Below are 13,491 nucleotides of genomic sequence, written 5' to 3' on the forward strand. Positions count from 1 at the left end.
TGAAGACGACATTACACTGAGGTCTTAAAGTTAATGGTTAACAATGTTGCATAAAATGTTTAATGTGGTATGGTTTATCCTGAAATTATGATTTCTAACTAGTTTAACGAGTTGAATCAATTCTTTTCGAATCAAGTTAATTGTGACTAGGAGGTTAATGAATGAGATGAAAGGGACTGGAAGCATAATCGATGTCAATGTTAGATTCACAACGGTAACCATAAAGGGTCTGTAAACTTCAGGAGTATCATGGCTCCTCTCCAGTTTGAGAAAACTCTAGCTGAACCTGGAATCAAGCCTGCTATAAAACAATTGTGATCTCCAATGCATATTTGTGCCAAATCACAATATTCCCAATATAAAGCTTTTAATATTTTATATTTCAGAGTAGAATATGATCATGATCTTCAAGAGTGAAGCTCTACTGCCTGCTCTTGAACCTGTTGAGCTTTCCAGCTCAGGAAATCAGGTTGGATATTGCTAATAATTGTAATAACTACATTGGGTTTTTACAAGAATTACTTTTGCTTAATAAAAGTATTCGTATTCAGGAATACCAGATTTGAAACTAAATCTGATTAACCTGATCGTTATTGAGCTGAGGATCACTGGATCCTGCTAAACTCGGTGCAGCTGATCTCCTTATAAGCTCATAAGTTGAAAGAAAATGTTGAACTTTAATGGAGACAAACTTTAAATAAATATTTTAGTTCCGACCGCTAAAACTTGAACTACTAGCAGTTCTAAGTGTCTCCTATTCAGAAGATTGAGAGCCTTGTTAGGTGAAAACAACCTATATGATTGTTAAACCCTTAACTTACAAAATGTATGTATAGGAGAACCCGCTACGGGGTGTCTCACATCATATTGCGATTTTTGGGACTAATCAGAAAATTTAAGAAGAATCATTTTGAAATATTTAATAAGGCTAATATAATAATTTTCTTACGAAAATACTAGTTTTTATTTAATATTATGGTTTTATTTGGCGTTAAAACTTGGAGATAATCTAATATGATATGGGACGCTCTGGAGTATAAAACCTCCTTGATCTAAAACAGCTAATTACACTCTACAGGGTTGAGGGTACCGTCCTTTTTCTAGAGAATTAGATACATTTTTCAAAAGAGCTTAAAAATTGGGTAAGGAATCAATCTTGACAAAGCATAAGATTGATTTTTGTTCAGGAATGGCATGAATAGCCATCGTGATTTAACTGTTCTGATCCTGGAAGTTTAGAGCTAAACCTGAAACCAAACTAAACTAAACCTCACTAACTGGACTGGACTAAGCACCAAATTGTAAGTAACCTTGTGAATAATCTAATAATAATCTTTCTTCACTCCTCTGCATCAATCAATCAATCTGAACATTTCTTTGCTGAACCCATCAATCAAGCTGAACATTTCTTTGCTGAACCCATCAATCAATCTGGACATTCTTCTTTGAATCTACCAATCAAATGGATGTTATTTATCAAAGAAACTTCAATTTTTAAAATTAAAAGCCTTTTCATAAAGAAATTGAAATACTTTTTTATAAATGAGACAAATGTTTTATCTTTCTATCTGATAACTGATATTTTACTATAAACATTTTATATAAATAAAACTAACTTTATGTTTTTGTTTCAGGTTGACCACCAAGATGTTTATAAAGAATTAAACCAACTTGTTCTTTTACTTCGTGCACAAAGAGTTAAAAAAGAGTTTACAGGGACTGTAAAATTATAAGAGTGTACAGGGACTGTAAAATGAAAGTGGGGATAGGCTTCAGCCTAAAAAAATTAGAAGTTGATCGCGGCCCAATATTAGTTCTATCTAATGATATGAACCTGTGCCAAAGTTTAAAAAACTCGTATATATGTATAATATGGACAATTTTTAATTATAGTTTTTATTTGCCAATTACTCCTTTTACACTTAAGCTAGAAACAAGCGTATTGCATTTTTAAAACAAATATGTCCAGGGCTGCAAAAAAGTATTTATGAGGTAAAAACCAAGGGTCATGGCGTTGCGACACTTTTAAAGTCAAGGCTGTCTAAAAAATGAATGAATAAGTTTTAAAGCTGTATATATCTCAGTGATACTGAACCGGCCATTGGTGGAATTTTTTATCTGTTTATTTTTATTTTTTACAAAAGTGACTTGCATATTTCTTGCTTATATGAAACACTTGATAAATTGTCACAATTAAATACTTTTTTAATCAGAAAAACCATGTTATCTTTCACATTTTGATCAGATAAAGGTTTCAAGGGTACCTTGACATCTTTGCATTCAAGATCACTCGAAATTACACTTGCAGTCCCATTAATGTTTCAGGAGAGAATGGGAAACATTTATCCGCTACCCGAGGATCCTAATCTCAACTGTCTAGCCGTAGGGTTCAGGTCAAGAGAGAAGGGGGTGGGATGGCAGTTGTGAGGGGTATAGGGGGGAGAATAGCAGCTTAATTTACGGTGCAGGGTTACCCACAAAGGATGATACTTTAATTACGACCTAAAATCCTAAGAAAGATCCCCAAATGCAAGAAAAAAGACTGATCAAATTCTTTAAAGTCACTCCCTTAGTCGTAAGTCTTTGTGGATAACCCTGCACTGATAGTATTGAGTTAGGGAACGGCATCTGCAGATGTGACACGGGGTGGGGGGGGGGGTGCAGTTGTGGAGTGCATAAGTAATTAAAATCTTTTTAATGGGCCTTATATCTTTGCAACCTAATGTCGAAGATCATTGATATTTCAAAATATTAATTCTGCTAGTTCGAATTGTTAAATTTTGAATCATCTAAGGTTTTACCCCATCAAGTTGCAAAGATATAGGGATTAGAAAATTTAAGTTTGAAAAGTAGTTCGGAATCCTTTCTTTATTCTCACAACCTTTCTTTACTCTCATAACTATGTCGTCCCAGTCTAAGAAGTAAGTCGGTTTTGAATGCAAAATTGCCCATTTTTTTCCTTTGGGATCTTAAAATCAAGTTTTTTCCTTAGAAAAAGTTTAACTTTAATGTTTGAAATATTAGAACTTATCATAAAGATTACAATTACATACAATTTTACATTATACATGTTGTATGAGTTTACCGTATAATCTTCAAAAAAGTTGATTTTCTATAAAGTTCAGATTTAAAAATAAAATATGAAGACACTTTTTACCTATTTGAACACTAAACTTACAAAAAATATGTTTAATTTTGTTGTTGTTGTTGTTGTAGGCCAACTGATACCATCAAAGTTTTCCATGCAACTAAACAAGCAATTAGAAGAATAGGTAGCAAATATATTTATTAATTAAAACAAGAGGTTCGTATATATATATATGTTGCCTATAGCCGACCAAACGTCTGGACCGTATGGGCTGAAATTTTTTGTGAGCTAAAAAAAAATTCGAATTTTTTTAAAAAATTTTATTGAATTAAAAATGGGACATATCTTTTATTAAAGATTTTTAGACATTATGTTCTTAATGTAAATTAACAGAATACATATTTCTAATGAAACATTCACAAAAAGTATTTTTTTTAATGAAAATTAACAGAAATTATTTTATAATGAAAATAACAGAAAGTATTTTTTAATGTAAATTAACAGAAAGTATTTTTAATGAAAATTAACAGAAAATATTTTTTAATATAAATTAACAGAAAATATTGTCTAGGATATATTGTGAGGGAAGTAAACAGTTCCTTTATATTGTCTAGAATATATTGTAAGGGAAGTCAACAGTTGCTTTATATTGTCTAGAATATATTGTGAGGGAAGTGAACAGTTCCCTTATATTGTCTAGGATATATTGTGAGGGAAGTGAACGGTTCCTTAATATTGTCTAGAATATATTGTGAGGGAAGTGAACAGTTCCTTTATATTGTCTAGAATATATTGTAAGGGAAGTGGACAGTTCCCTTATATTGTCTAGGATATATTGTGAGGGAAGTGAACGGTTCCTTAATATTGTCTAGAATATATTGTGAGGGAAGTAAACAGTTCCTTTATATTGTCTAGAATATATTGTGAGGGAAGTGAACAGTTCCCTTATATTGTCTAGGATATTTTGTGAGGGAAGTGAACGGTTCCTTTATATTGTCTAGAATATATTGTGAGGGAAGTGAACATTTCGTTTATATTGTCTAGAATATATTCTGAGGGAAGTTAACAGTTCCTTTATATTGTCTAGGATATATTGTGAGGGAAGTGAACAGTTCCTTTATATTGCTTAGAATATATTGTGAGGGAAGTGAACGGTTCCTTTATATTGTCTAGAATATATTGTAAAGGAAGTGAACAGTTCCTTTATATTGTTTAGAATATATTGTGAGGGAAGTGAACAGTTTCTTTATATTGTAAAGAATATATTGTGAGGGAAGTGAACAATAGAATATATTGTGAGGGAAGTGAACAGTTCCTTTATATTGTCTAGAATATATTGTGAGAGAAGTAAACAGGATCACTGATGGATCGGACAGATTAGATTCAGAAGAAGAGGAATTCATTTTAAAAAATATTATTACAGTCAGAACTAGAAAATTCTGGAATATGAAGACGCCGCTTGGATACATGGTATGATTTAAAATACTCCAATTTGAACATGAATTGCGTGATGCAAACAGACTCATTTCACTTAATAAGTGATTTAATAAAAAACATTATGTCGTTAATGTCGTCTTCCTATTCCACAGTTTTCTGGTTCTCACTGTACTATATTTTTCCAAAACTAAAAAATGAAAACTCCCTGCAGTCTCCTGGATATCATAAATTTCAACTAAAGAGTGCAAACTTTAACGAAGGAGCAGGTAAATATCAAATAAAAAGATAAAGTATTTTTTGAAGTCAAACAATTAGACGATTAAAGAACTAGGAAAAATGTAAATATGACAATCAAAGAAAGATAGGATGAAAGACTAAAATATAATTATTAAATAAGATCGAAATTATAATTATTTACAGCTACTTTACAGGGAAAGTTAAGGGAATTTTACTTTGACAAGGGTTCCTTAGACCAATTTTGCTTACAAAACATCCAGAGCACAGCGAGGGATGTTTTGCTGGCAAAATTTGTCTGCTTGGAACCCATGGTAAAGTAAAAATTTTAAATTTCCCGAAAAAGTAATTGTACACAATATTATCGTCTTTTGAGATTAAAATCCGCGATTTATTTAATAAAAACTTCGCAGAACAGTTCGTTATTTTACTTTATTGTCCCGGGGACGTAAAGTAGCTTAACGTCTATCTGTTGGAGAATCATGGGTTGGTTATAAGAAAAATAAATTACAGGTCTGGAAGCATCAACTGCTGGAAAACTTTTCGTACTCAGGTGAAAGGAATTTTAAAAAATAACAGTTAGACCAGGCTAAAATGGCCGTGCCGGGTACATTTATTAGGCGTGAACGGCACTGTGTTACTTAAATGGATTTAAAATACAAGAAGTTCGCTCTTTAAACTTTTGACTGAATACCAAGAAAAAGGTTGAATTCACAAAAGTTCCTTCATTGTTTCTGAAGTCGAATTGGTGTACGGTTAGACTTGGAATACCGTACAACAGTGCAGTACAGTAAGAAACACACTGTTGTACATGGTGTTCGGTACGATAAAACGTCGGACTGGTTTACAAGCAACCAGTAAACTGGTATTAGTATGACTAAGGGCAAAACATTTCCTCTTATATTTACTGTTTTTATGAATTTAAGACGACAATATGGTATCTAAGACTTGTGAAGGAAGGTTTTACTATAAATATTGACTCTTGGTTCGAAATTAGAAATATGACCATTCAAGTTCTGATTCAAAATCAAAGGGCGGTATTTGCTTTGAAATTATCATGATGGTTAAAAGTTGGTTTGAAAGTTAAATCTTTCTGATAATTAAGAATCCAAATCATTGTAAGTTAACCTAGGCTACTAGAGGAGATGTATATGATGGGTTATGATCCTGTAGTCAGCTCTGATCTAGTTAGGGAGAAGGATGTTGCAACTCTTTTCTTTAAGAAGGTCAGTATAACATGGTTCAAGAGAAGGATGTTGCAACTATTTTCTTTAGAAAGATCAGTTCATGGTTCAAGAAAAGGATGTTGCAACTATTTTCTTTAGAAAGGTCGGTACATGATTAAAGAGAAGGATGTTGCAACTCTTTTCTTTAGAAAGGTCGGTACATGGTTAAAGAGAAGGATGTTGCAACTCTTTTCTTTAGAAAGGTCGGTACATGGTTAAAGAGAAGGATGTTACAACTATTTTCTTAGAAAGGTCGGTACATGGTTAAAGAGAAGGATGTTGCAACTATTTTCTTCCTAAAGGTTAGTACATGGTTCAAGAGAAGGACGTTGCAGTTCTTTTCTGTAGAAAGTTTAGTACAGAATTTAAGAGAAAGATGTTGCAAGTACTTTCTTTTAAAAAGGTCAGTAAATGGTTCAAGGGATGTTGCAAGTTTTTCTTTTGAAAGGTCAGTATAGGTTTCAAGAGAGGGATGTTGCAATTCTTTTCTTTAGAAATAACAGTGCAGAGTTAAAGAGAAGGATGTTGCAATTCTTTTTGTATACATTCAATCGCACAATGCAGCTTACATAACCATGCTGTATAGTGTATACACTGTACAGTGTACACTTACTGCAGTACAGTTATTGTACTTCTTTTTACCTAAACACATCTTAGATTGTTTTTTTTTTATATTTTGTTGTTTAAGGTAACAGAGGAGAGACAGAGTATAAAAGTGTCCAGGTATAGGATGAGACTTTAATGACGACCTAAAACCCAACCTGAAAACCCAATCTGAAAACTGAAATTGATTGCATGTCTGATTCTAGCATTTTAAATCAATTACCAAGAAAAAAACAAGTTTACAGAATCAGGAAACCATGAATGTAACTTCTGTTCAGTCTTCTCTGAAGTCTCATCCTTTGTGGGTAACCCTGTATAGTAGATATAGACAGAACCTTTAAAATTATTCTACAGATGGCTTATTCTTATAAGTTCCGATGTGAAAGGAACTAATTACTACCCGCAAATCTAATCCTTACATCTTTGCAACCTGGGCCTTTGATATTTAAAACTTTAAATATTTAACTAGTTACTACCAAAGGAACCCATAAAACTGCGGATTAGAAAGAATATCCTGTTAGACTGAAGAATAGTCCAATGAACATTTCACTTCAAATGTTTATCTTAAAGCTACTAGTAAATATATTTGCTTTAAATTACAACCTCAAATACACATAATGTGCTTAAATGTCGTCTTCCTTTTCCACAGTTATGGAATTATGGGTATCAATCTAATATCATTCGCAATTATCAATCTTACTTTTTAATTACTCAGGAGGTTTGGACAAATTTAAGATGCTGCGAGGAGATGAACTTTTTGTTGACACTGTTAAGCATGCTATTCAAGCCACTTGGCCTGGAGGAATACAAAAGTAAGGTTTAGTTTAACATTGTGAAACAAATCAATCAATCCTTTTTTATGTACAGTTTACAATTTACAGAGAGGTATTTTGAATAAATCATGTTCTCCTCACCCTGGACTAACCAGAGTTAGAGGCATTCGGTTTATTCTATTTGAAATCATACGCGTTTTGGTCAATATTTTAACAATCTTAAAACTTACGGATTTGTTTGTTTAATACTATTTATTCAAAACGTATATGCCGACAAAAAAGTATTTAAGAAAAAAGGCTGAAAAATTTTGTTTAATTGGAAAAATTGTGATCGAAAATTGACAGAACCGTTATTTCCATGTGTCCTACATAGCTTTGTTTTTGAATAAATTGTACTGCAATTTCTGGGAAGAATGTAAACAAATAATGCTTCTCAGGCTAAGTCAGAGATATGAGAGTAAAGGATCTATTAAAGGCCTTAATATGCGGTATTTACCACAACGCGTTCAATTGTGTACAACTGGAGTACACGATCAATAAGCAGAACTGAAAACTTTAGAATGAGATATCCTTAATCCCGATCTGTTAATTAATCTGGAGATTAAATTCATGTGGACAACAAGCAATATTTAATCTGGAGATTAAGAAAAAGAGTGGATCAAACATAAATCCCGATATCCACCATTCTAAAGTTCCCAGGTCAGACATCTAAATTCAGTGATAATATAGGATCCTTTGGATACAAAATAGAAAACCTTCAAAAATAGACGAAATTCATAAATTTAATGATTTACGTTAAAAGGCATTTCTTTAAAAATTGTAAAACTTAACCCCTGAATGGGTGTTAAATAAAAAAAGTAGCGGCAATATTGCCGTCAAACCCTTTTGTAGAAATATAGTATGTCGTGCCATACGATCCAGGCGAACTTAGACCAGCCCTTAAAAGCTGATTAGCAGTCCTAGAAATGAGAAACTGTATAGTACACTTAATTTTTAGACAAAACTATGGAGTTCCTGAGCTAGAAACTTATATAGAGTATCGTAACAAAACCCAGTAGTTAAAACCAATGTCCAGAAATATTATTTCATGTGGTTCCTTTACATTCTCTTTTTGTTTTCCGATTTCTTTAAATAAAATCTACGCAACTCTGTAGACCCCCGAAAAGGAAATTCGAGAGTTTTGTTCAACGAAACTCTTTTAAAATCCTGATATAGGTTTATATCTTGGGTATAACAAATAAGCATGTATACAGGGAGTGTATATTGGTATCGGGAACAGAGAATGTTCATGAAGTAAAGCTTCATGGAACGCCATGGAACGATTGTGATGGGGAACAAAATTTCAGGTTAGAAAATATTATCGAGCTATTATTAAATTCAAAATATAATTTTTTAAGTAACAAGTTACACAATTGGCATTTTTCCTCTTTTTATGATAAGCTGTCATTCGAATCCTAATTATTTAATTGTGATATTTTTCATTTTTCATTTTCATTTTTTTTTACAGATTTACCTATGTTAGATAGAATTTATTATAGTATAGAGGTCTACAACATCAGAATGCAAAAATATAAGGATAAGTAAAATAGAGTTTGTGGCAACTTGGCCGAATTTAGAGATTTGTATATCAAATGTAATCAGCTGATGATAAGACTAATAGGTGAACTGGGTGGAGTTGGATATAAACTGATCTGTTCAGGTGTAATCAGCTGATGATAAGAATACTGGGTAGAGTTGGATATAAACTGATCTGTTCAGGTGTAATCAGATGATGATAAGACTACTAGGTGAGCTGGGCGGAGTTGGATATAAATTAATCTGTGGAACTAATCTTAAAGGAACCATGGATTCATTCTTCTTCTTCAAGGAGGAGTCCTACAGGTGAGCGATAAAATTAATCCCTTTAAACAGTCGGAAAAGTTATTGGTCTCATATTCAACAATTTATTACCTGTAATCTGCTATTTCTCTACTAAAATTAGAAATACATATCGCCATAAAGGAGCACGCCAAGTGGCCACAATACTTAACATTAAATGTATGAATGTAAAATAACACAAACAATTTATAGTATTTTACTACGCTTCACTTACTCAATTCAGAGCTAAACACTTTAGTATTGTGGAGATCAAGCTCATTGCTTGATCTCTTCTTTGTATTTAACTTAAGATTAATATAGTCTTAGATCAATATCTGGGAAAGTGTCTAAAGTGCAACTAATCAAAGTGTCGATTGTACAAACCAAACAGCCAATCAGAAGCCGAGAAATTTGGTGCGCCATCAATGAAAGAACTCTCATTGGTTCGAACCCAGCAGGGATATCCAATGATCCACTATAGTTTCATTAGGAGTAAACATTTCCATTAAATGTTAGCGCCGATTAAAGGATTCATGTCTCTCATTGGATAATGAGATAGATAGAAAGATAGATGGTACCGCCATACTATTTCTAATGGTTCAAAATAGACAACAAACACACGACTGAACCCTAATTGGATCTAGCACTAATGGACTCGGCAAACAAGTGTGGATCGATCAACAACGTTTACCCTTTAAACATGGAAGGAAATTGTGATAAATAAAAGACAATATCCTGCTCATTTTTACACAGATGGAGATTTAAGGGGTATCTTTGTGAATTGGACTTACCAATTTTGTAATAGAAGGTCAATTAAAACGCTATTTTTGAAACATATTTTCATTTTTACTTATATAACTGATAGAAGAAATGTATTAGACCTTGACTTTGGTACAGTATTTAAACGCACTGTTAAACATTGATACAGGTCTAAAAAGTATTTAATTTTAAGATTTTTTGTTACTTTGCTGTTAGTGTTTATTATGTTCTTCTATTAATAATGTAACGAGTTCACCGGGGAAATAAAATGGGGGAAGCGAATTATTAAAAATATTAAAAAGTTTAGATTCATAAAATAGATTTTTTAACCTCAAATTTATACATGAGCAGAAAACTTTAGAATGGGATATCCTTAATCCCGATCGGTTAAGTAATCTGGAGATTAATATCATGAGGAGAACAAGCATTATCTAATCTCGAGATTAAGTAAAAGAGTGGATCAAGCATTACTCCCGATATTCTAAAGTTTTCAGCTCTGGTTAGCTTATCTTTAAAAAGATACATGTAGCAAGTTGTAGAATAAAGTTAAATAATTCTGTGTATAATATTGCTCAAGTTTGAGGTTCAAAATATAGCAGAATTATTAATAAAACTCGCGATAATGTCATCTTTTTTTGCACATATGTGTTATCAAGCAGATTTTATAATTCTTCGTAGATAGTGTTTCTGAATTTATCGCATGCACTGCATAACTTCATATAAGCACTATAATAAACATGTTACACAGCGATTATGTATTCTACACAGACCCACTTTACTAAATAAGTGTTATGTTTAAGCTACTTATTGCTTTTAACAAAATTAAATAAACATGAGATTGATTAAATTTAATCTTCCTTTTCTAATTCTTATGTGTTCCAGTTAATACATTTTAGAAGACGTAAAAATCTCATATTTTTACATTTTTATTCCAAATCTCCTGCGGAGGACCCAGGGAATACAAAAAGTGGTTTGTTCCAACTTCTGAAAAAACGTGGGCAACTTATTAAAGAATAATTACTGGAAAGTAGTTTAAATTATCCTTTTCTGTTTATACTTCCTCTTTTTAATTGATTTTTGATTTATAGGGTTGGAGCGAGTGATTTCTGCATACTCAGTCTGAACAATGGAGATTTAATCAGGTAAATCAATGATTACGTAGATAATAAGAATGATAATTAAAATCTCCCGGTGGTTAACGTGCATTGAGTTTTAAGTACAAAATAACAACAGTTTGTTTCAAAGCTAAAGTGTAAAAGCATATCGTTAACATTACATGAACAAAGTGTCCGCCTGGGAAACATACTAGTTCTTGAAGTCGTCTCTCTACTGTCAAGTTTTCCTAGCAATTATGTGTCTCTAATATGTATAACAATACACTCTCAAAAAGGGTATGATTTATATGATGAAGATACGTCCTCAAAAAAAGTCGTAAATTCGGTAAAATTTTTCCTTGTTGCTTAAATCTACAGTCACATAGAGAACTGCAATTGAAAACATTAATTTTTAGATAATAAAACTAGGATATCTATCTATATATAAATTTGGCTTGTCTGTCTGTTTGTAGTGACCACAGGGAAGGTTTATGAATGATAAAAATTTTAAAAATGTGTTTTAATGGTTTTTAAATTTGTAAAAAAATTTAAATTCTTGAAAATCCGCGAATTTTTTTTTAAAAATCCGCAAAATTTTTTTCTTTTTTGTTTTAAAATGTAAACAAAAAGAACATGTTCACAATTTAAATAGAAGATGGGCGCGAAGCGCCATAAAAGCCTAGTCTTTATAAATTTTGTTCAGAAAAGGTTTTAAATGTATTATTGTGAATAGAGCATTATAACTAGTTTTTAAATGCATGAAGATCACCTTAAATCACGCCAAAGTTCCCTTTAAATGTATTTAGGTTGATTGATTGCAATGATATGATTGAGAGTGTTGAGAATGCCATCAATAAATCTGAATATAAAATACAGAGAATAAGTTCTGAATACGGAGGTATCGAGTTCAAATTGAAGGTACAGTGTGCACTTTAAACAAAAATTAGGAGTTTATTTGCTCATTGCTCATAAAGCTTTTAATATGCAATTTCAGGGCTGCCCTTGGAACTGCAGCGGAGTACCAGCTATTGAATCAAGGAGACTTCTGTGTAGAATTTCAGAGGAATTATTAGCTCAGGTAGCACAATAGGAACTGGAATGTCGGAGGGATGATAATCTTAGGTAATAGAGAAGGAACTTATATATCGGAGGTATTATTAGCTCATGTGTAGTGGATAAGGAACTTATATATCGGAGGGATTATTAGCTCATGTATAGTGGATAAGGAACTTANGATGTAAGATGTAAGATGTAAGATGTAAGATGTAAGATGTAAGATGTAAGATGTAAGATGTAAGATGTAAGATGTAAGATGTAAGATGTAAGATGTAAGATGTAAGATGTAAGATGCAAGATGTAGGATGCAAGATTTAGGAACTGAAATGAAAAGGAGACAACCTTGGTCTTAACACTTGTTGGATGAAATGTTCTTGAAGGATTTTCAGCCTTTTTTACTTTGTATTTGTTACTTTTAATACAACTTTTTGGCTTAAACAAAAATGTGTTCTGCTTTATTTTGTTTAATCCCATTGGGGTTTAAAAAAAGAAAAGACCAAAATGTTAATCGGTAAAACAAAAAAGCTCACACAACTCAAGGATGATCATTCTAGGTATTAAAATGGAAAGAGCTAACTCAAACATGAACCAGTTCCAAGCGTAAAGCAAAACTTATGTAATTGTAATTAAAGTTGATTTTTGAAAAAAATTCTTGGTGCTTAAAAAGTTAAAAAATTAAATGCTGATGAGTTCTGTAGTATGATGTGAGATGTTTCGATCTACCGCAAAATCCAGAGATAATTTCAAGGATGCTCGAGGGGAGGAAAACTTAAGCTGCCGACTTTTCCAGAAGAAATTCTGAGTTGAATCATTTTTCGAAATGTCTTCTTTATACAAAGATACTAAGATTTTGTTTTTATTGTTATTGGATTAGGTGCTAAAAAATAACTAATATCTAGACGAAATCATTTTCTTCGAGGTTGTAGCTAGCAGAGAAATAAAGCTGATGTAAAATTAGCTTTGGTGCAAGCTTGGAAATAAATCTGATGTAAAGAAAGCAAGGGTTTGTTTACTACCATCGGAGATATTATTAACTCAGATAGTATCTAGCATAGAGAAGAAAAAAACATATTGTGATGTACACAATCGACCACTATATTAATTTTGCAATAGGGTGGTCCGTTGTGTACATCTGAGGGGATAACGAGATAAGCGTTCTTCCTTTTCTTTCTCTATGGTATCTAGAGATTGAATACTTACTCAGAGAGTAGATAGAGACTAGAGAGTAAGTAAAAGGCGTATAGGTGGAAATTAAGAGGGGGTTTGGGTGTCTTATAGGACGGAGTCGGTTTATCTCCCCCTGTACACATTCTTGTTTACGCCCCTGCACATATTCTTGTATACGCCCCTGTACATATTCTTGT

At 32.3% G+C, this 13,491-nt stretch overlaps 1 protein-coding gene across 8 annotated transcripts; it reads left to right on the plus strand.

Annotated features, from left to right (window-relative positions):
* The first annotated feature begins 380 nt into the window (after positions 1-380).
* LOC111704506 (uncharacterized) lies at positions 381-12,298 on the plus strand. 8 transcript variants are annotated; one of them, XM_023476757.1, is made up of 13 exons: positions 385-469; positions 552-782; positions 1,188-1,301; positions 1,635-1,716; positions 2,326-2,393; positions 3,217-3,272; positions 4,419-4,483; positions 4,737-4,791; positions 5,273-5,312; positions 5,892-5,985; positions 7,304-7,400; positions 8,615-8,707; positions 9,120-9,205. In XM_023476757.1, exons 5-12 carry the CDS (start codon positions 2,332-2,334, stop codon positions 8,656-8,658), a joined length of 513 nt encoding a protein of 170 aa, XP_023332525.1. In that variant the 5' UTR covers positions 385-469; positions 552-782; positions 1,188-1,301; positions 1,635-1,716; positions 2,326-2,331; the 3' UTR covers positions 8,659-8,707; positions 9,120-9,205. The 8 variants fall into 8 exon arrangements, with proteins under 8 accessions (XP_023332524.1, XP_023332525.1, XP_023332526.1 ...); XM_023476758.1 differs by having other exon boundaries at positions 711-782; XM_023476756.1 differs by lacking the exon at positions 552-782 and having other exon boundaries at positions 381-469.
* Positions 12,299-13,491: the final 1,193 nt, after the last annotated feature.

The sequence above is a fragment of the Eurytemora carolleeae genome, unplaced genomic scaffold, assembly GCF_000591075.1.
Source record: "Eurytemora carolleeae unplaced genomic scaffold, Eaff_2.0 scaffold146, whole genome shotgun sequence".
NCBI lineage: Eukaryota > Metazoa > Arthropoda > Copepoda > Calanoida > Temoridae > Eurytemora > Eurytemora carolleeae.

Excerpts from the sequence above, each read along its gene's own strand:
- LOC111704506 (XM_023476752.1), top strand. The coding sequence starts at position 7,324 with ATGCTGCGAGGAGATGAACTTTTTGTTGACACTGTTAAGCATGCTATT. Across the intron at positions 8,708-9,119 it reads GATGGGGAACAAAATTTCAG|GTGTAATCAGATGATGATAA; the intron begins GTTAGAAAATAT and ends TGATCTGTTCAG. Across the intron at positions 11,120-11,877 it reads AACAATGGAGATTTAATCAG|GTTGATTGATTGCAATGATA; the intron begins GTAAATCAATGA and ends AAATGTATTTAG.